The sequence below is a fragment of the Bos taurus genome, chromosome 26, assembly GCF_002263795.3.
Source record: "Bos taurus isolate L1 Dominette 01449 registration number 42190680 breed Hereford chromosome 26, ARS-UCD2.0, whole genome shotgun sequence".
Classification (NCBI taxonomy): Eukaryota; Metazoa; Chordata; class Mammalia; order Artiodactyla; family Bovidae; genus Bos; species Bos taurus.
The window spans coordinates 46858903-46880603 of record NC_037353.1 but is presented as its reverse complement, the minus strand read 5'-3'; the positions used below and the strand labels follow the sequence as shown (position 1 = coordinate 46880603).

At 44.7% G+C, this 21701-nt stretch overlaps 1 protein-coding gene across 2 annotated transcripts in view; it reads right to left on the bottom strand.

Moving 5' to 3' along the window:
• The window catches only part of DOCK1 (dedicator of cytokinesis 1), a 556534-nt gene that overhangs the window by 68135 nt on the left and 466698 nt on the right, over positions 1 to 21701 (bottom strand). For both annotated transcript variants that reach the window (XM_005225872.5, XM_002698580.6), the window contains exons 33-37: positions 20561 to 20709; positions 11394 to 11479; positions 11052 to 11208; positions 3256 to 3296; positions 1885 to 1975 (exon numbers count right to left, since the gene is read on the bottom strand). In XM_005225872.5, coding sequence (XP_005225929.2) covers positions 1885 to 1975; positions 3256 to 3296; positions 11052 to 11208; positions 11394 to 11479; positions 20561 to 20709 — 524 coding nt within the window. The remainder of the gene's footprint in view (positions 1 to 1884; positions 1976 to 3255; positions 3297 to 11051; positions 11209 to 11393; positions 11480 to 20560; positions 20710 to 21701) is intronic.

Below are 21701 nucleotides of genomic sequence, written 5' to 3'. Positions count from 1 at the left end.
CAAGTAACGTTCTTTAGTGTGCTGATTAACCAGCATGAATTCACATTTACTGCAATATCAAAACATATTTAGGAAAAATTGCAAAATGTAATGATGTAAAAGATATGGAGAGCAATTATGTGTATTTAACTGGAAAATTCAAAACCCCAGTGAAAAAGATAATGGAAATGGGCCAACTGATTTGGTTTGTGAAACATCCTTGAACCGTGTGTGGAAAACCCGACTGTGTTCAATAAATGTAATTATTAAATAAATGATACTTTGCACACACATATACATTCACACACCACAGAAAAGTTTATGTACGATGAGAGAGAGCAAGGGTGCCCAAGCAGCTTGTCAACCCCTTTTTAATTTCCCTGGTGTAAAGGAAATATTTCTGTAGTTTCAAAATGGCCTTGTTACTAAAATTTGGGTTTCTAACAAATGAAAGCCGTAAGAATTCAAAGTGGGACAGCTCGTGTGCAGTGGCCCAGCTGGAATTCCTAGCTTCAGAAACGACGTTCCCTGCAGAGTTTTATGTGGTGCAAAACCACAGGGCTACCACGGATGACTAGAGATGAGGTTCAGACCGAAGCGAGTCTTACTGCACTTGGTTTGGAATCGACTCTTCGTTTTCAGGTGGAGGTAAATCTCCACACTCCAGCTTCTTTTTATACGTGTCGCGCAAGCGACTGGAGAGCTCAGGACTGGACCAGGGGCTGGGAGATTCTTGCTGGAGGTTCGCTGCCTGACTTGGCCTCTGCCTTGCTCCTCTCATCATCCAACAGGCACTGAGCATCTTTAGCACAATCTCAGCCGGTTTCCTTCCATTCAGGCTTGTCTGGTGGCTCAGACGGTAAGAGGGGGAACTGGCTTGAGTTTAGACACAGGATTTCTTGAATGAGTAGTCTTTACATGGAGACACAACTTAATTCTAATTCTCATACCTCTTCCTCTTTATCTAGTTTATAATTTTTCAATTTTTTATGAGGATATAATGGGAAAGATGATCTAGTGACTTGCTAAAGTTTTAAAATATAAAACTAGAAGTTGTAAAGAAATTTCCTCATTTATCCAACTACTCACCCAGAGAGCCATCCACCCACACAGCCATCCATCCACTCACTCGTCCCACCATTCATCCACATTTCCACCCATCCACACAGCCATCCATCTGTCTACCCACACATCCCTCCATCCACCGATACTTCCATCTTTCCATTCATCAATATAAACATCCACCCAGCTGTTTACTGTGAGTTCACTCTGTAAGACTAACTGGGCTGAAACTGGACATGGGGAAGAACATGAATATATTATGGCAACACACACACACCAATGTCCACAGCTATCTACACAACAAAATGATCACTCAAGACAGACTCATGCTCAGGAGCAACACACCCAGGAGTCAGGCAGGAGGTCTAACAAGCACTGATAGACCAACAGGAGATCTCCATGGATGCCCTTGGAGCACAGGGAGAGAAGTCAAGATCTGGTCCCTACACTGTTTTCTAAGATTACAAGCAGTGGGCTCATCCTCTTAGCTGTTCTAACACAGAAATTCCTTCTTACTGATGTCACTCTCCAGCATTACTGGGTCCTGTTGATAGGAATAAAGAAACAGAGAGCCCCTAACTCACTGCAAGCTGACAGACTAATGATGGGTATTTAAGATGCTCGGTGATAACTTGTTCCGACATCCTGTCAAATTTGCATTCAGTGGAGTCAAATCTATAATCAAAGTACTTCCTAACTCTTTGTTAATGTCACTGCTTTGAGTTAATATCCATAAAATCTTGTTACAGGTTTACTAAAAATTTGTCATGGGAAAATCAAATATTAAGTGATCTTATAATTCATAACAACAGAATCATAAAAGTATATGGTGAACTTTACGACCTTCAGAAGCTTTGCATGGAGGAGCAAGGTATAGGCGGCTTCAGTGTAGTTATCACACTCCTTGTGCAGGTCACAGAGCTTGTACAGATACCTGAGATGATAAAACACAGGTATATTCAGAAAGCGTCACAAAATAATTTGTGTTGAGTACTGCAACAGCAAAATTCTACTTCAACAGTAAATCATCTCTATTCTTTCTTTTTACAAAGTTCACAATACATAATGCCTTGGAAGCTTCTGGTACACAAAGCATTAAGAAAAATCAACCGGAGTAATAAATAGATATATTTTTAAAAATTTAAGTATTCTCTTTTCAGGACAAAGCTGAAGATGGCCCAAGAAGGCACAATTGTGCTTCAAGCTTTCTCATTCTTTCTCATCTTTTCTAGACTTTTCTCCATACATTTGAAATGAGCTGACACAATGTTTCATTGTGATTTCTCACATGTCTATTGAGTCTGAATACACACACACAAAATCCATAAAAATACAAATCCATAAGAATAAAGAGCTCCAGTGATCACAGTGAATGTGATCAAAAGAATTCTTCTGCCATAAAGAAAAGGAGGCTTTTTAATACAAAGTAACCTACATTTGGATAAAAGAAACTAATTGTTTTCCCCAAAGTTTATTATATTCACATGTATTGCTTTTAAAGGAGAAAGTTAAAAAGTCTTAGAAACCAAAAGTTAGAAAATCATGACTTTGTTTACTCTTTATACAAATAAATAGAGACTTAAAAAAAAGAGAGAGAGAAAGAAAACCATGCTGAATGTAACTAATCCATCATTAAACACCAATGCCATGTGGATCATGTAATTACTCTGGTCTTCTAAGGGGTAATCTTGCTAAAATTTGACACCGCCACTAAAAGAGACCAATATGGAGAGGGTCCAATCATAGTCCAACATCCTAGAGAAAAAGGCAAGTGAAGCAGAAAATTCCAGCAGAAAATACAAAACTTGAGAATTTGGTATCCAGGTAAGAATGAAAATGTATAATATTGTCCTATTTCTGATGAAGTTAAAACTAGACTTCTCATTTGATCATATGGCTTTCTGTGAAACGCTAAAATTTGTAGTGGTGCCTTTTGCTATAAGGGTCAGTCAAAAGGAACAAAAACCCTTCGCAATAATTTGCTTCTGAGCTGACTATGTATGACCCCCTCCACCCCCAAATCTCCACATCAGCCTGGACACACTGCCCTAGGCTTGACAATACTTCCAGGATCTCCACCAAATTCAAACTCCAGCCTTCATGATTTTCTACAAGATAAACCCCTATGATTATAAAATATTTTTAGCATGGATTTGACAGACAGCAATTATCATCAACAGATCAAGGGTGTAGAGAAGCCTGATGCTTACGTACCGTATATACATTTCTTCCCTTTCAATCTCTTTGTAGAAATTCTGAAAGAAATCAAACCACAATACTATATTAAAAAACCAGTTCTATAAAAGGTATCACGTGCACATTAAAAATTCACAATTCTTCAACTTGTGTTAAAGACAAACAGACCCAACTCTTTGGATCTGAACCAAAAATCCATATAAAATGCAGAAATCGCTTACATTGCTCTTCATTTTTTTTGGATGGGGATAAAAATTCTAATGAATAAGTTTTCTGCACTTTAAATACTGTAGGATGTATATGCTAATTTCAAATTCCCATTTATCCCATTTATCCTTCTATCCTTGTATTCCCATTTATCCCACTATGTTTCCCCTTTGGTAACCTTAAGTTTGTTTTCTATGTCTGTGAATCTATTTCTGTTTTGGAAACAAGTTAATTTCTATCATTTTTTCCCTGATTCCACATATAAATGGTATCATAGGATATTTATCTTTCTCAATCTGATTTATTTCATTTAGTATAATCTCTAGGTCCATCCATGTTGTTGCAAATGTTCATTTTTTATGGCTGAGTAATAGTCCACTGTGTATCTACACCACATCTAAATAGATAACCAACGAGGACCTACGTATAGCATAGGGAACTATACTCAACATCTTGTAATAACTTACAATGGAAAAGAATCTATGCTGTACACCTGAAGCCAACACAACATTGTACATCAACTATATTTCAATAAAATAAAAAGAAAAAAATTCTAATTTTAGAAATTAAAAGATAAAAAAGCCATGATGGCTTAAATCTACTTCTGTCATTTGAATGTCACCTGTTTTCAGTTACAACAAAGCATTACCCAAAGACGTGATATCTTAACCATTCTTAACCACTATACTTTCATTAGGAGTGGGAGACAATTCACTTGGGAATAAGCATCATCAACATGATTTAGAGCACACTGGGTCTGGCCTCACTCACCAAGAGCCATAAGAAGGCAACACACTGTTGTAACTTGATTGGACACAATAGCCACAGATCATATGTACTCAAAGAGAAAGTCAACTTAATTTAAGTTGAATGGAGTTAAAAATTCGCTTCCGCAATGGCACTTGCCACACACCCTGAGGGCTCAGGAGCCACATGGAGCCAGGGCCCCTGCATAGTGTCCTGAGTGCACATAAGCGCGTCTCCATCACCAGGAAATTTCTACTGGAAAGTGCTGTTCTACACAGGCCTTCCAAAACACAGTAAGAAAACCAGTTACTGCTTAATAAAACATCCTGTGTACAGCACTGACAGACAGGAAGGCTAGTTAGCCGACTAGCGACAATGGGCTAATTCTACATGTGTACTCTGCTGCTGCTAAGTCGCTTCAGCCGTGTCCCTCTGTGCGACCCCATAGACGGCAGCCCACCAGGCTCCCCCATCCCCGGGATTCTCAAGGCAAGAACACTGGAGTCGGTTGCCATTTCCTTCTCCAATGCATGAAAGTGAAAAGTGAAAGTGAAGTCGCTCAATCGTGTCCGACTCCCAGCGACCCCATGGACTGCAGCCCACCAGGCTCCTCCATCCATGGGATTCTCCAGGCAAGAGTACTGGAGTGGGGTGCTCAGTCACGTCCAATTCTTTGCCACCGTATGGACGGTAGCCCGCCAGGCTCCTCTGTCCAGGGTATTTTCCAGGCAAGAATACTGGAGTGGGTCACCATGCACTCCTCCAGGGGATCGTTCCCCACCCAGGAACTGAACCCGCATCTCCTGAGATTCCTGCACTGGAGACGGATTCTCTACCCATTGAGCCCCCAGGAAAGCCCTAATTCTACATATTGTAGACTATTTTCAGATGAGCATAAACATTGCTCATAAACAGTTACATTTCTTTATGAGAAATCTCTACGCTTTAAAATCTTTATTGTACATGAGGCCACCAGAAAGGTACAGAACAGTCACCTAACAAGGTCTAAGGCATGGAAACACCACGGCCACTTTCAGTGTGAAATTCAGCACCTGCACACGAAGTGAGCCCTCTAGAATGGGGCCCGAGATAACTAGTGGATATCACTATCATAAATGCATGCAATTATCCAGGAAGATGAAATAGCCTCTTTTATTTCATTAGCCAAAAAAAAGACATTGCTTCCACGATCGATCTGTCTGAAAAGAAATGCTAAATACATGCGGAGAGTAAAAGGGGGCGCATTTAGAGAGACGCACCAAGATTTCCACGTTTTGCAGCCTCTCAGCTGTGAGTGTCCCCTGGTTTCGGGTAATGAGGATATTTTTGGCTGACAACTGGGAGCCACGTAACAAAGGCAAGCTACATCAAAGGAGAAGGATGAGCTGTTCACTTCCAGCTCTGACTCGCCAGTGTTTACAAGCTACGATTTCACACCACTCTCTTTTGCCCTCCCATTTTTAATCCTTTCCGAAGCTTTTGATCATTCTCCTCTACAATTTCACAACAGGGATATCATGCGACTTTCACTCCTCTCCGAGATATGGAAATGTCTTTATTTCCTGCCTGCGCTGAGTTCCGTTCCCTGCATAGGACTTCAAAACCTCCCTAGACCCGAAGGATGTTCATCTCAAATTCCAATTTCTATATAAAACTTTCGAGTTCCTTGTATAAAAGTTCACACTGCTCAGCGGGGGCCCCACTTCTGGGCCCCCCACCCCCATGGTCCTCTCTTTACCCCAGCGCTGCCAGCTGTGTTTCTCCAAGCAACCCCACTGGGACAAGTCTCCCAACTCCAATCCAGCGCTATGTATTAATCTTTCAGAGCACATGCATTTCACTGCATTTCAGTTTTGTACTCCGTCATAACTGAGACACATCCTATGATAAGATTTTCAGATTTCTAGTTGGAAACACCTTAATTAACCTTATAAAAGGGCCACAAAGTACCTGACTTATGTTTGTAAATTAAGAATGATTTTACTACTCTCTGGCGTAGATATGATAATTGCGTAGACGAGCCAGAGGACATACAACAAAATCACCTACCAGTAACTGAAAACTGTGATTATAAGGTGACGATGAAATTCTACTTCATTACAAATCTGCATTTGGTCCAGTGGGAACTGTGATCCACTGTGTATACAGACTTGCTGGTAGAAGTTTGTCTATTTTGTGCTCAGTCACTTAGTCGTGTCCAACTCATCTCAGCCTCATGGACTGTAGCCCACCAGGTTCTTCTGTCCATGGGATTTTTCCAGGCAAGAATACTGGAGTGAGTTGCCACTTCCTTCTCCAGGGAATCTTCCCGACCCAGAGATCGAACCTATATCTCTTGCATCTCCTGCATTGACAGGTGGATTCTTTACCACTAGTACCACCTGGGAAGCCCCAAGAAACAGACTCAGAGAATGAACCTGCAGGTGCCAGTGGGGAGGGGCAGGGGAATGGACAGTAGGGGGTTTGGGATAAACAGGCACCCACTGCTATATTTAAAAGAGATAACCAACAAGGACCTACTGCATGGCACGGGGACTCTGCCCAATGTCATGCGGGGGCCTGGATGGGAGCGGAGCCTGGGGAGAATGGATACATGTATATGTACGGCTGAGTCCCTTTGGTGTCCACTTGAAACTGTCACAACATTGTTAATCAGTTATGCTCCAACGCAAAATAAAAAGTTTAATTAAAAAAATAAAGGACTTAGGCTACTGGCCAGAATAATAGCCTCTGTCTCTTATTTTTTATCTTTTTAAATGATAGAAAGAATAGGATGTTAATAAGCCCACACAACTTAGACTGTCCCACCAACTCCATAAAAAAAGGATAATACCACTGGTTCTAATGGAAATTTGGCAATGGGCTTACATTTCTCTATTGATGAATATATTTTATGTTCTTTGGTTTTTAACCTTAGGATTTCAAGGGAATTTCTACTTAGTAATCAGTTGGGTACATTTTATATTTTTCTAAACATATGTTTATACCTCCATATTCATCTAAAGATAGAAAGACTCTTAGAGTCCCTTGGACTGCAAGGAGATCAAACCATTCATTCTAAAGGAAATCAGTCCTGAATAGTCATTGGAAGGACTGATGCTGAAGTTGAATCTCTAATACTCTGGCCACCTGATGTGAAGAACTGACTCACTGGAAAAGCCCCTGATGCTGGGTAAGATTGAAGGCGGGAGGAGAAGGGGACGACAGGGGATAAGATGGTTGGATGGCATTACTGACTCAATGGACATGAGTTTGAGCAAGCTCCAGGAGTTGGTGATGGACAGGGAAGCCTGGTGCGCTGCAGTCCATGGGGTCACAAAGAATCGGACATGCCTGAGTGACTGAACTGAACTGAACTGAGAAAGACATATTTGCTTCTATGAAACTCTATTTGTTTCATAAGTACCAAGATAAAGGTAAAAATGGACCAGGAGGTTAAAAATATATTTATAAGATTAAATGTAATCTTAGCAGTGAATATTATGAGACAGAATGTCTACCTGTAAAAATCTAGTTATATTTCTTTGAAATCCAGAGATCTATTATATTTTTTAAGTGAAAGAATCGTGATAGGTTGGAATCCATGTCATCCTCCCCAGGAAATGGTTAAGAACAGAACACTTGACTCTTCGTGGGAAGATTCAGGATGTTTCAAGCCGAAGGACGTGAACAATATCAGACAGTCTCAGGACGAGAGAAGAACGCAGGCTACAACGCCAGGAACTCTGAGCTCAGGTGTCCTCACAAACGCTTACTGTTCTGACCCTGACTCTGATTCTGGTAAAAGGCCCGAGCTCATCACTGTATCTCCGCCAGGTTTTGCATCCTGGTTCACTCAAAAAGATTGTGCTTGAAACAAAGATTAATAGTAGTCGAACATCAAAGCTGGAAACCTCATCAACATAATAATAATTCTTCCTTCAGGACACAAAAGGGCCTCTGGATCCCCTTAAAGATCAGAGGACGCACCAGAAAAGGATGTCCATGGAAGGGAATGATTTTGAAAAGTTTTCTGTTTCTCTCATGCAGAAAAATGCTGATTTCTATTTTGTGTTAACCACATTGGCATCATCAAAGTAAATTCTTTTGGACAGAGGAAAGAAGGCAGGGGGCTAAGAGCTGGGCTCATTTCTGAGCAAATGATCGAGGCCTTAACTGGGGCAGAGCTCACTGCCACCCCAGCGCAGTCAGGCTACAGATGGGTGGAGAGGCAAACAGCCGGTGTGGGCCAGATCTCAAGGATGGAAGCCCACTTCCAACAGTGGTCCAAGGCCCTTACGAAGCACATGCAAATGTAGTTAGACGTTTCAAGCTCACTGATCTTTCCTCGACCATGTCCAGTTTATTGATGAGACCAAAGGCATTCTTCATGCTGCAAGTGTTCTGGATTTCTAGCATTTTTCTCTTTGATTCTTTCTGAGAGCTCCCATCTTTCTGCTTATATTACCTATTCTTCCCCTGTTGCTGTTGTTCAGTCACTCAATCATGTCCTACTCTTGATGACCCCATGGACTGCAGCACGCCAGACTTCCCTGTCCTCACCATCTCCCAGAGTTTACTCAAACTCATGTCCATTGAGTCGGTGATGCCATCCAACCATCTGGTCCTCTGTCCAATCGGCCATCCTGACACGCTGGTCTCCCATAAAGTCTACTCTTTCTATTAGTGCCCTTAACATGTTAATCATGACATACTAATTCCCAGTGTGATAATTCTAAAATCTTAAGTCCAAGTCCTGATCTGATGTTTTGATACTTCGAACTGTGTCTTTTGCCTCTAAGACACCTTGTAATTTTCTGTTGAAAGTGCTAGTTAAAAGGAGTCAGGTAGTGGCTCCAGCAGCAGTTTCTGCTGCAGGGAACTGCGATTCTCTGTATCCTCCTGTCTCTTCAAATTGGGGAGCAGGCGTTTTCCCAGTGGATCTAAGACGATGACTCTAAGAAGAGTTGTTGATTTTAAGTCTGGCAGCTTTTCTTCTTGTAGTGAGGATGGGGGTAACCACTTCCAAGCTGCCTTACATACTGGACCAGAAACCTTAAGTCCCCCATGTTTAGATTTTCAAGGAAAAGAAAACTTGCTCTCAAACTGTGTATCACTGGCCAAAACAGATTGGCCTGCCCCAGAATGCAGGGCTGAGACTGCACAAGCTTTCAGCGGCCAGCTCTTGGTGGCAAAGCTCAGATTCAATGTTGATACTCAAGAAGGAAGGTAAAAAGTATTCCCTTTTGCTTAACTTTTTAGTCCAAACCCCTCTGGTGATTTTCAAGAATGAATGATGTGTCCTGCTCCTCTTGGCACAAAAGTCCACTCCCATGAGCTCAAAGGGCCCACAAGTCCATACAAACAGGGAAAGTCAGGGCAGGGCTTCCACCTGCTGTCCAACGATTGGGCAGTGATGAGGACAATCCAGGGAAGTAAAGAGAAGAAAGCAGGAGCAGTGTTTCCTGGCCTTCCTGCGTCGGGACAGGCAGGGGAAATTGATGAAAAGGCTGTTTGTTTGGCTCCTTAAGGGGGAAACAGAGAAGGAAGATGCTGAGAGAGGCAGAGGACTCTGGAGCCAGACGTGGGGTCACGTGGCTCCTTAGGGCCATGAGGTTTGCCAACCACTCCCAGCCGCTGAGTTTGCTGTAAAGCTTCCTAAAAGCTCCTCGCCCTGTAGCCTTGCCTGATGCACCACGACTGTGTCAGGAACGGGGTGTCCTCAGAACCCGGCCAAGTCCAGTGACTGCAGCTGTGCCAGAGGCCGATGGATGGGGGTGGTTGAGTTCACCTGAGCCTTCATGTGGCCACGCACGGGTTTCTTGTGGCTGTGCCACAAATCGCCACCATCTTGATGGCTTGACACAATAGCTCTGCGTCCTCTCACCATTTTGGAGGCTCAAGTGTGAAATCCACGTGTCAGCAGGGCCACGTAGCCTCCAAGAGAAGCATCCTTCCTGCCCCTTTCAGCTGTGGTGGCTCCAGGACCTCCTGGCTGTGGCAGCATCCTTGGTATCTCTGCTCCTACTTCACCTGGTCTTTCCTTGGGGTCTCTGCCATCTCCTTTTCTCTCTCTTAAGAATACCTGTCACTGGACTCAGCCCCACCTGGGTAACCCAGTTGGTCTCATCTCAAGATCTTGAGCCACAACCGCTAGGAGCCTTTTTTCCAAATAGGGTCACGTTCACATTTCTGAGGATCAGGATGTGGACATCTCTTTCGGAGGCCACCATTGCCCCCACCGCAGTTTACAAGGATCCTAGTAACAAACACACTTAGCGGGACTTCCCTGGTGGTCCAGGGGTTCAGAATCTGCCTTGCAATGCAGGGGGCACAGGTTGGATGCCCTGTCTGGGAACTAAGATCCCACATGTGGCTGGGGCAACTAAAGCCATGGGCCACAACAACTGAAGACCTCCCTTCCTGGAGCCCGTGCTCCGCAACGATAGAGGCCCTCACGCTGGAACTAGAGCAAGCCCGCGTCCAGCGACGAAGAGCCCGTGCACGGCAGCAAAGACCCAGCAGAGCCATCAATAGGTATTCAAAACAAAACACACCCAAACTCCCCACTTAGGATCTGTAATCAGGGAGGGCGCTCCCTGGTTACAAGCAAGACAGATCTTCTTATCTTCTGAGCCAGGGGAAGAACAACTGTGCAGACATCTAGAGCAAAGATGGTTGCACAGACGTGCTTATTGGGCAGACATGCTTAAAAAGCAGATCTGCAAACAGTCCTCCCTTCTTCATTCCCTGCAACAGACAAGGAAACAAGCGAAGGAAGCCACATACCGCCCTGCAAAGCCCTGTGGCCAGCTGTCCCGAAGCTCTGAAATTCTTGGTTCATCTCCCAGGACAGATGGGATATTTAAGCTCTCACTCACCAGCACGTTGACCGTGCAGCTCATGCGGTTTTCTTTGTTCTCATCGTGCATGATGGTTCTATAGTCCAGAAGTCTCTCCATCAGGCGCACGACAAGCTTTACGAAAGTCTCTCCCGTTTTGGCGAGGTATTTGTGTTTCCTGCAGTGCTCCAGGAGGCTGAAAAATAATTACACATACCTTGTTAATCACACTCAGAAAAAGAAACCGGACTGAGGCACAGTTTAAAATATGTCCATCATTAACACTTTTTAATTATTTCTGGGCTACAAAGTTCATTGTCGTCGAATTACAGTCTCTCTGTCTCCATTCTGACATAAATCCCACTGTTAATCAACACTTACATTTTATCAAATAACACTTTGTACTGCTCATCGCCTCTGCCTCCTTCCACTTCATGATCCAGCTTGGTGATGATCTCATTTTCAAACTGTAATTAAACAGAGGAAGTGTAAATAATCAGCACGGTGGCTACTTCATCTCATGACCTGAGCGTCAATAATACATAAATCGCCAACAGATCGTCGTTGGAGAGTTGCCCTGCACCTTTGAAGCTTGATTTTGTTTAAGAGGTGCCCTTCTCGAACCTCTGGGGATTTCTGATGAGCCCCTGTCACGGGGGAATCTTTCATTTCCCTCCCTGGTTGATGAAGCCTCAATGCATCTTCTGATCCCAGGAGTAGCACCAGAGAGAGAAAGAAAAGGAAATCGTAAGGGGAAAAGATATCAAGGAGCAACATAGAAAAAAGTCTCAAACTTCATCTTTATGAACAAGTAACAACTAAAATAGCTCCTCGGTTCCTGGAAAAGAACAGACGCTGTGTCACTTGGCAGCAGAGTTCTCTGCAATCTGAAAACAGGCAAAGGGCCACTTCCCTGCCACGCCTTAATGGATCCCAGTGATATAGCTCATCCTGGATGACAAACAGTCTGAAAAACAAGAGGGGCAATGCGTTTAAGTCAGACCAGCAGACACCTTAAGCCTTTCTTTGAATCCCCCAAAGCTTCTGATGGATTTCCAGCATATTATGGTGGGAAAGGACCCTCAGGATTGATGGTCTGTCTGTCTCTTTCTTTCAGGACAACTCTAAATTCTGGGGAGGAGCGAATCTCCAAAATGCTTTCACAGAACTCACGGACTCTGTGGCTGATCAGGCTGGAAACAACTCCTGTAATAAGGATGGATGTGCCCACCCTCCTCAATCCTCGCGGCCCCGTCCCCATCCCTGCCACAATTCAGAGCCACCTGAGTACGGGGATTCTGGTCAGGTGAGGGTCCCTGCAGTTACTCATGGATGTGGGACAGGCAGGAAGGAGAGGCTGCGAGAGCTTTGGTTCCTGAGAGATGAGGCACCCACACTGCACCCAAAGGAAACAAGGGCTGAATTCAGGGTTCACAAAGCAAGCAGACCTGGCAGGTATGCGAGGGTCTCTGGGACCCTCCTTTTAAACAACTGTATTGAAGTAGAGCTGATTTTCAATGCTGTGCAAATTTCTGCTGAGCAAGGGGACTCAGTTATACAAGTATATATTCTTTTTCACCTTCTTTTCCTGGTTTATTACAGAAGACTGAACACAGTTCCCCATGCCTGTTGTGTATCCATGCTCTATATGCCAGTTTGCATCTGCTACCCCGGACTCCCATCATCTCTCCCCGCTCCCCTCCCGCTTGGCAACCACAAGCCCATTCTCTTGGTTTGTGAATCTGTTGTGTTTTGTAAGTTCATTCATGCCATATTTTAGATTCCACGTATCAGTGATGTCATGTGATACTCATCTCTCTCTTTCTGACTTACTCCACGTAGTACGATCACCTCTAGTGGAATCCCCTTACAGTACACACTCAGACATTGCTTCCCCAGGCACCTAGTCCCCCACTGTTATCGGGATTCCATAAGAATTTAAGCTGCACGAGAAGACTTTTCTTCTCTATTGGTCTCTGCTGTATTCCCAACCCCTAGGATAGCACCTGGCATGGATGCTCTAATGGGATGAATACGCGGTGTACATATAAATTATTGCATAGAGTCGGTGTTAAATTGGAGCTCGGGAGGACTTAATAGGGCCCCCAAGGAGCAGGCCAGTAGGTTGCTAAGATACAACCTTGGCCACACAAGCCAAGTGGCGAACACACTCATTGCAGTGCTTGCGACTGGTCCGTCCAACACTGTCTACTGCTCTGCGGACCTGGGGCCCCACTGCTGCAGCAATACCTGCAGTGATACCCCTGTGAAGCAGAAGGCAAGGGGGCTGGGGAGACTCAAGGAGCAGCCTCAAAGCACGACCTTGATCGGGACATGCTGCCTGAAGTCACAATTTTATCATGCTATGGATGAAACAAAGGCTTAAAACAGGACTGGAGAGAAGTATTGATTCTTGCTTGACATCAAGGACTTAGCAACATCACAAAAACTGGGACTTCAGTAAATCCCTGCAATTCTTTTCTTGATCTGCTCCATTGTCTCCTCCCCCCCCCCCCCCCCCGCCCCCCAGTAAACACCCTCTTTGATTCTGTTGGGCTTAAGAAGTTCAGAGATTTTAGGAACAGAGAAAAAAAGGTGGTTCTTTCTACTGAAGAAGAGAGAATGAGTTGCATTTTTTTTGGTTCACCTGAGGTCTCGGGAGAATGACTTTTACTATATAATAACAACTTGGATACTAACCCACTATTACTCTTCTCTTTACAGGAAAAAAAAAAAAAACCTCTGCAAAAGGTGGTTCTTTCTGGAGACTAGCACAAGAGAAATGGCTTGCTACTGGATCAGAAGTTTGCATTTCAAGGCAGCCCCATCTTCCATGATGGCACCATGACGGGGATGCCAACGATTAAGTGGTGAGTGCTGATTCTTCAGAAGAAGCCATCGTGAGGTAAAGTAAGTCTAAATTTAATTAAAACACACGATTTGATTCCACACATGTTTAAGGAGCATACAACAAAGAAGGCTTAGAGAGTGAAGAAAAACATACCTTATCCTAACACAGGCAAACACATATCAGCATTTCAAATTGCTCATCACTAGTTAATCAGAAAGTACTTGAATTTAGAGTCTCCTTTCTGGAAATGGCATGTTTTCTCTGCTTCTCCACAAACCTCGTTGCCACAAAACAAGGGCAACAGAGGAAGCTCCAGCTCCCTAAGTAGGCTGCTTATCAAATTTTGACTGATGAATTCAATGTTTTCTAAAAAGAGTGGATGAATGATAAGGAAATCAGAAGAACACAGCTGATTCTAATTTCACTAACCTCCAGTCTAAACTCTGTAATTTGCACAAACACTGGAGACCCTGTTCCATTTATCAGCGAGGATTCAATTCCACAGATCTGCAGCTTAGCCTCAAATTCCAGGGCCTTCGTCAATTTTCACCGAATATACCAGCATCCGTTCGCTCCTGTGCTGTGAACGGTTATCATCACCAGGATTAAATAATCCTGTCCAAATAAACTGGAGAAAGTACGTTTGCTGAAAGAGCAGGGCTGGTTTTCTAAGAATCATGTTTATTATCTTACTTGTAAAGGCATGCTGTCTGGTAATTTGAAACAGGATTCTCTATGCTTGGGATAAAATTAGTGAGGGTTTACTGTGTTGCTCGGAAGGTCACAGAGGCTCACTCATGTGATGAGCAGAATCATTATATTATCCCCTCTTTTCTGAAACGCTAATATCGCTACAGAAATATCCACAGGGTGTCCAACTTAAAATATTGAACAGAGCGTCTCTAAGCACCCGATACCGTGGCCCTACGAGAATACGAAACGTAAGAGGCCACGCACAAACATCAGGCTTTTCAGAGGCTTGCTGTTAAGTTGAACACAGTGGAGGCTGAAGGGAGCTATGCTCGGAGGAGTAGTGTATGATATTAACATCGACTCAAGTAACTTAGAAAGAACCATTGCTTTCAGCGCTCAGTGCCAACATGAACCGTGAGTTACTGGCTCTAACTTAAGAGAACACAGAATGAAAGGTCTCAGGACAGGATAATCAAAAAGCCAGCTCTCCTTGGTTTGGGATGCATCATGGCTGTTGGGGGTTAGACCTACCATTCTTGCTATACTACATTTATAAATGTATAAAACCAGGCTTGCATTCTCCAGGTACCCAGGGACACGTTTATAGATGAGATCTGGGGTTATGTCAGAGCAAGGCAGGACCAGGATGGAAGGTTGGAACCGGTAACTCACCACATGGGTCAATAGCAGAGAGAAAGGTGAGCTCTAGGACCGCGGGAAGCGAAGCACATTAGCAAAACGTTCTTTGACCCTTCAAGAAAACCTGAGTGCAGGCAGGCTTCTTCTTACCGCACGTTGCTTTACTGCGCTTCGCAGATACTGCATTTTCACTGACTGAAGGTTTGTGCCTTGAGCATGTCTCTCCATGCCATTGATCAAATAGCATTTGTTCACTTCTCTGTGTCACATTTTGGTAATTCTTGCAATATTCCAAATCCTCCACCAGCCTTTAAGACTCACTGAAGGCTCACATGATGGTTAGCATTTTTTAGCAAAAAATTTACTTTTTTAGCAATAAATTGTTTTTAATTAAGGTATGATCATTGCTTTTTTAGATATAATGGCATTGCACATTTAAGAGACTGCCGTATAGTGCAAACGCAACTTTTATACAAACTAGGAAACCAAAAAATTCATGCGATTCACTTTGTTGAGATTTCCCTTCATCTTGGTGGTCTGGAACCAAACCCACAATATCTCCTGGGCCTGCCTGTCTGGCTGCACTTTGTCCTAATTTGTGTTTTTTAGAGCAAAGCATCTCACAAGATCCTGGAGGTATGACCAAGGTTTTAGACCATCCCCTGGTGTTAGAGAGCTCCAGAAATTAGATTCTCTTCTGTTCTGTGCCCCCAGATGGAACTGTCTAAGCCAACAGCGTTGCAGAACCACGTCCTTCTCTTTAGCATGACTAGAAGGCTGGGGTAGGGTGGGTGAAAGTCAGTTAACTGTGGATCACATGGCCAAGAGGAAGGCATAGGCTTAGCAGAGAGCGCCCTGCTCTCCCACACCCTTGGGGCTCCGTGCTTACAGGTTGACACCTGAAAAGTAACTGACGCCCCCCCCAGATCTATCACTCAGCCTTCAATCCTGTGCTCAGACACACCACTATTTTGACGTATGTTCCATTCCCCTGGCCTAACCGCTCTGTAAACTTAATTACACACTTAATTAGTCTCTGGCACTCCACAGCCCACATCCTATCAATAAAGTCCCCACATCCCTCTAGGTCTAACAAGCAGGCAGCTCAGTGACCTTGAAGCTTCTATGAAACACCCAGGAACCTATAGTCAAGGCCCAGACCTGCAGTAGCCTGGCAGGGGATTGTCCGCTGCGTGGCTGCAGCTGGCGACACCTCAGACAGGTGCAGCTGTGCCCCTCTGCTCCACAGCACAGACCAGGGGCTGCCTTTGGGGCTGTCTTCATTGACAGTGAACCCCAGGAGCAAGCCTGCACATAAGTCCTGTGGGTTAAAGGGGATTATGGGAGTCTAGGCAGATCTTTCAGAGAAGGCAATGGCACCCCACTCCAGTACTCTTGCCTGGAAAATCCCATGGGCGGAGGAGCCTGGTGGGCTGCGGTCCATGGGGTCGCAAAGAGTCGGAGACGACTGAGCCACTTCACTTTCACTTTCCACTTTCATGCTTTGGAGAAAGAAGTAGCAACCCCCTCCAGTGTTCTTGCCTGGAGAATCCCAGGGACAGGGGAGCCTGGTGGGCTGCCATCTATGGGGTCGCACAGAGTCAGACACGACTGAAGCGACTTAGCAGCAGCAGCAGCAGCACCAGCAGATCTTTGGGCTTCCCAGGTGGTGCTGGTGATAAAGAACCCGCCTGCCAGTGCAGGAGATGCAAGAGACGTGGGTTCGATCCCTGGGTTGGGAAGATCCCCTGGAGTAGGAAATAGTAACCCACTCCAGTATTCTTGCCTGGAGAATCCCAGGGACAGAGAAGCCTGGTGGCTGCCGCCTATGGGGTCGCACAGGGTCGTGACTTAGCAGCAGTAGCAGCCAGTATTCTCACCTGGGGAATCCAATGGACAGAAAAGCCTGGTGGGCTACAGTCCAGGGTTCACAAAGAGTCAGATAAGACCAAAGCGACTTAGTATGCACACACTCACGCATCTGTTCTGGAAAGCTTTTATAATATTAATACGATTCAGTGTCATCAGAACTCGCAGAGGCCAGGGTGTTAGTGTCCCTGACCTCTTGGACCACTTTTGAGTCTGGGGTTCAGTGAAACGAAAGCCTAATTTGGGGGTCAAATCTCCCCTCTAAGCATCCAAAACAACAGAATTAAGTATTATTTTTTAAATGAAAGCAAGAACAAAGCAATCAGCAAAACCCCAAAGAACTGAAGAATAAACAAAAAATCACCACCGAACACATTCACATTCATATTACAGTGCAAACGACACTGGCTTTGCCACCAAGAGGCAGAAGCTGCCAGCACCCACTTGGTTATTCAATTATTTGCTTAAGGTAACCAGCCTGGGCAGCAAGAAGAGATTAATCAAACAGGAATTTGCAACATTTAGGACACAAAGATTACTCATGTTATAATTTTTTACAACTAAATAGGAATTTCTGGAAGTCTTGGAGCGTTTTGCTGACCCTCAGGAAGAGAACAGAAAATAGCTCTGTGACCGAAAACACTATTTTGCTGTGGAGTCTTTTCCATCCCATTTTTATTAATGGTTGAGAGCCCACATGGCCGTTTGCTACAATTCTTAGCTGTTAGTTCTGTATTTTCCAAAGATAGAAGGAATGGAATTCTTCACAAAAAGGTGCCAAGGGAGAATTAAAAAGGTACGCTTTCCTTCTGAATCCAAATCTAGTGAGGCTGAGGCTCAGAATGGACTCAGTTGGGGAGCAGGGTCTGGTGGCTCAGACAGTAAAGAATCCGCCTGCAATGTGAGAGACCTGGGTTCAGTCCCTGGGTTGGGAAGATCCCCTGGAGAAAGAAATGGCAAGCCACTCCTGAATTCTTGCCTGGAGAATCCCATGGATAGAGGAGTCTGGTGGGCTACAGTCCATGGGGTCCCAAAGAGTTGGACACGACTGAGCGACTAACACTTTCACTTTCACACTTTTTCTCGGGGAGATAGGGGAGAGGTTAGTTAAGGCTCATCTTTGCAACCCCAGACTGTAGCCCGCCAGGCTCCTCTGTCCATGGGATTCTTCAGGCATGAATACTGGAGTGGGCTGCCATTTCCTCCTTCAGGGAATCTTCCTGACTCAGGGATTGAACCTGTGTCTCTCACATCTGCATTGGCAGGTGGGTTCTTTACTACGAGCGCCACCTGGGAAGTCGGTTGCCATGCCCTCCTCCAGGGGATCTTCCTGACCCAGGGATCAAACCCATGTCTCCTGCATTGCTGGCAGATTCTTTATCCCTGAGCCATCAGGAAAGCCTGCCTGCCGACATGAAGCAGATTATTTCTAGGTGGGAAGGATTTCTAGAATGCAAGGCCACTTGGTACATATGTGAGCCTCCTAGTTCAGATGCTCCTGTCTTGTCCAAGCTCTTCCACGACAGATCAGATCAAGTGTACCTGTTAGGACCTGCCCAGAGCCAATGGTATTAAGGTCAGGAATTGCCTGCAGCCATTGAGAGGGTCCCAGGCTACCAGGAGGGCATGTGAACCCATAACTCCAGGCCACCCTATCCCACCTCCATGCCAGACCCCCCAGTGCACGAACATTGGGGAGACAGGATGAGCAACACCCAGGACACAGAAAAGGGGATACTTATTTTGAAAGAAGATTCATGCTCCTTCTTGCAGAAATGGAGACAAGGAAGAAGCAGACTCTTGGGGAACTGTATGTATTAGAACATTCTAATGAAATGCTCTCCACTACCGCTGGAGACCTAGGAGCAACAGCCCTGGGGAACTTTTAAAAAAAACCAACATGTAAGACATGTTTTTGAAATTCCAGTGATGGTGTGAGGCAGTTTAAACTTGAGTGAAATGGCAGGTATTTCTTCTGAATGCAGCAGGTCGCTTCTCCACTGTCACTGTAAGAGTGTGAAACAACTCTTTACAGCCCCATTCTGAAAGCTACAGCAACCTCTCAAAAGAGAGGCTCTGTCATATGTTCAAAACAGTAAAGTTTTGTAAAGATGAAAAACATTCATGCCTTCCCCTCACTCCATTTGGTTTGCACATCTGCTATGAACGCAGAGCCAATTTAAGCCTTGTTGATGTGACTAATAAGGTTAGATAATTGAATTGGTGGCAGATTAGACAGCAGTCAGCCAGCCCTGTCCTAGAAGCTCCCTGGATTGGGCGGGGGGAGGGGGGCAGGGGAGGGCGGCTGTGCCCTGCTGTTCTGTGTATGTGTCAGCTACACATATTCCCCAACGTCACCGACAAGGAAGAGAGGGCATGCCCTGTGCTTCAAGAGAGGGGCCGCTGCAGGACAAGAGCTGAACCGAGAACAGAGAGGAGTCTGAAAAGATACGGCGAGTGGAGAGACAGATGCTGTGGTCCAGGAGAGCCTGGAATGGGGTCAAGGGGAGCTGATGGACCCTGCGGCTGAGACAGAGGAAGAACCATAAGCCATCTCAACCCACCAGCGAGGCCAAGAGAGCAAGCCAAGGCCAGGCCGGTGGAACGGGACACATGAACCAGATGACCAGGAGCCTGGCAGGAACGAGGGTCCTGGGGAAGCAGCAGATTTGGGAAGGATGATATGCCCTGGGGCAGCCACGCGCCCTAACCCCCAGGGAGGCTGAGATAGGTCAGTAGAAAATCTGAGCTGTCCCAACGGAAAAGGAAATTGATCATTTCCCAATTCACAAGACCAGATTACTTTAGCAAAGAGATTTTTTTTTTCTCCCTGATTTTACTTTCAGGGTGTCTTATCACCTGTCCGTGAAGGTACAAACAGGGGATAATATAAAATGAACAAATGGCTAAGGATCCTTGACCGAAAATTTATGGCCTTGGGCATGCAGCTCTGAGTTCCCTGACAGGGACGGAGCCTGCGCCTGCTGCAGTGGAGGCATGAAGTCTGGAGCACCAGGATAGCCCCTACATATACCTTCAGGAATTTCATCTGTCTCACTGCACAGGTGAAAACACCAAGGCACACACTTAGAAGAAGAAAGGCAAAGACTTTAGACTTAAAAATGAGGTAACTCAGCACGAAGCAGCCAGTCAGAAATTAACAGTAAGGTCTGATCAAACCCTCTACTGCACCTTTGAAGGAGGGTGAAAGAGTTTTACCCAATTTTAGTGTGTAAGTAAATCCAGATAAAAGTAACTGAAAGCTAAAACCAAAGAACAATGCTCCGTAAAGCTGAGAGCAGTCCTCCTTAAGAACGACAGGCTTCCTCCACAACGAAAGCCTAGGACTCTTCTCTCTTAAGATGTAGGGAAGTGTTCTCCATATTCACCACGTGTAACTGCAGAACAATCTATGAGTCCTTCTCGAGAGGACACACCATAGCACCTTGAGGAAGTGGCTTGTGTCCAAGCCACTTATGCACACCCACGTCCTTACCATCTGGAAGCTTCGGGTGGAGTGGAATTCACACTGCATCATGTCGAAGAAGATGGGGATGGTGGCTTTGCGAAGCTCTGTCTCTGGAATCAGCGTCATTTCCAATATGGGACCGACCATCTCTGGAATGAACTTGATCTTGTGTTGACCTTGAATAAAGAAATGCATTATTCAACAATTTTTTTAAAAAAAAAAAGGACTCTGAAATGGGCTTCGGTGGACAAAACAAAACTACACAGATCACTATGATTTTGAAGGCTAGGATCTGGAGAATATGTATCCATTTCTCACCCACAGGCAACGATTTTGAATGTGTCCAGCCTGTAGTTTAAGAAGTGGATAGTATTGCAAATTTAAGTAAAGCTGTTAAAAAAATCCATCTAGTACAGGGCCTGCAGTCATGCTTTGTCTGTTACAGACAATAAACGCCATTTCACAAATAGACAGTCACATCACACACATAAGAGCCGTGAGCTGCCAGTGGGTACCCAGATTTGGAAAGAGCAGGGCTGGTAGATGGGACACTGGGCATCTCACTTTGTAGATAATGAACAAGAGTTGATAAAGTGAAGGCAGATAGGGCAGATGGTCTCTTGGGCCCTCTCTGTCTGCAACATCATTTGAAAAACAGTTTACTATTTGGAACCTCTGTAAATAATGTTGAGTGATTTCTGTAACCTTCTGAACGACTGCAATCAAAGAAAGCAATGCTAGACCTCAGAATATGAAGCTGTGAAAACAGAAAGCACTTTGGTGTTTTTTGACTAATGATGTGATCGGAAAATGCTTGTTTATTTATCTTTAATATTTATTTATTTGGTTCCGTTGGGTCTTAGTGGAGGCAGGTGGGGTCTTCATCGCTTCATGAGGGATCTTTCGTTGCAGCTGCGGCGCCCAGGTTCAGCAGTTGAGCATGTAGGCGTAATTGCCCTATGGCATGTGGGATCTTAGTTTCCTGATCAGGGATCAAACTTGTGTCCCCTGCATTGGAAGGTGGATTCTTAACCACTGGACTGCAAGGGAAGTCCCCAGAAATGCTTATTTAAATAACTCCTTTATCTTATATCTCACCTATCTTGTCCAGATATAATTTTTTTAAGCATCAGATTATAATATTCATTATGACTCACAGGGCAATAGT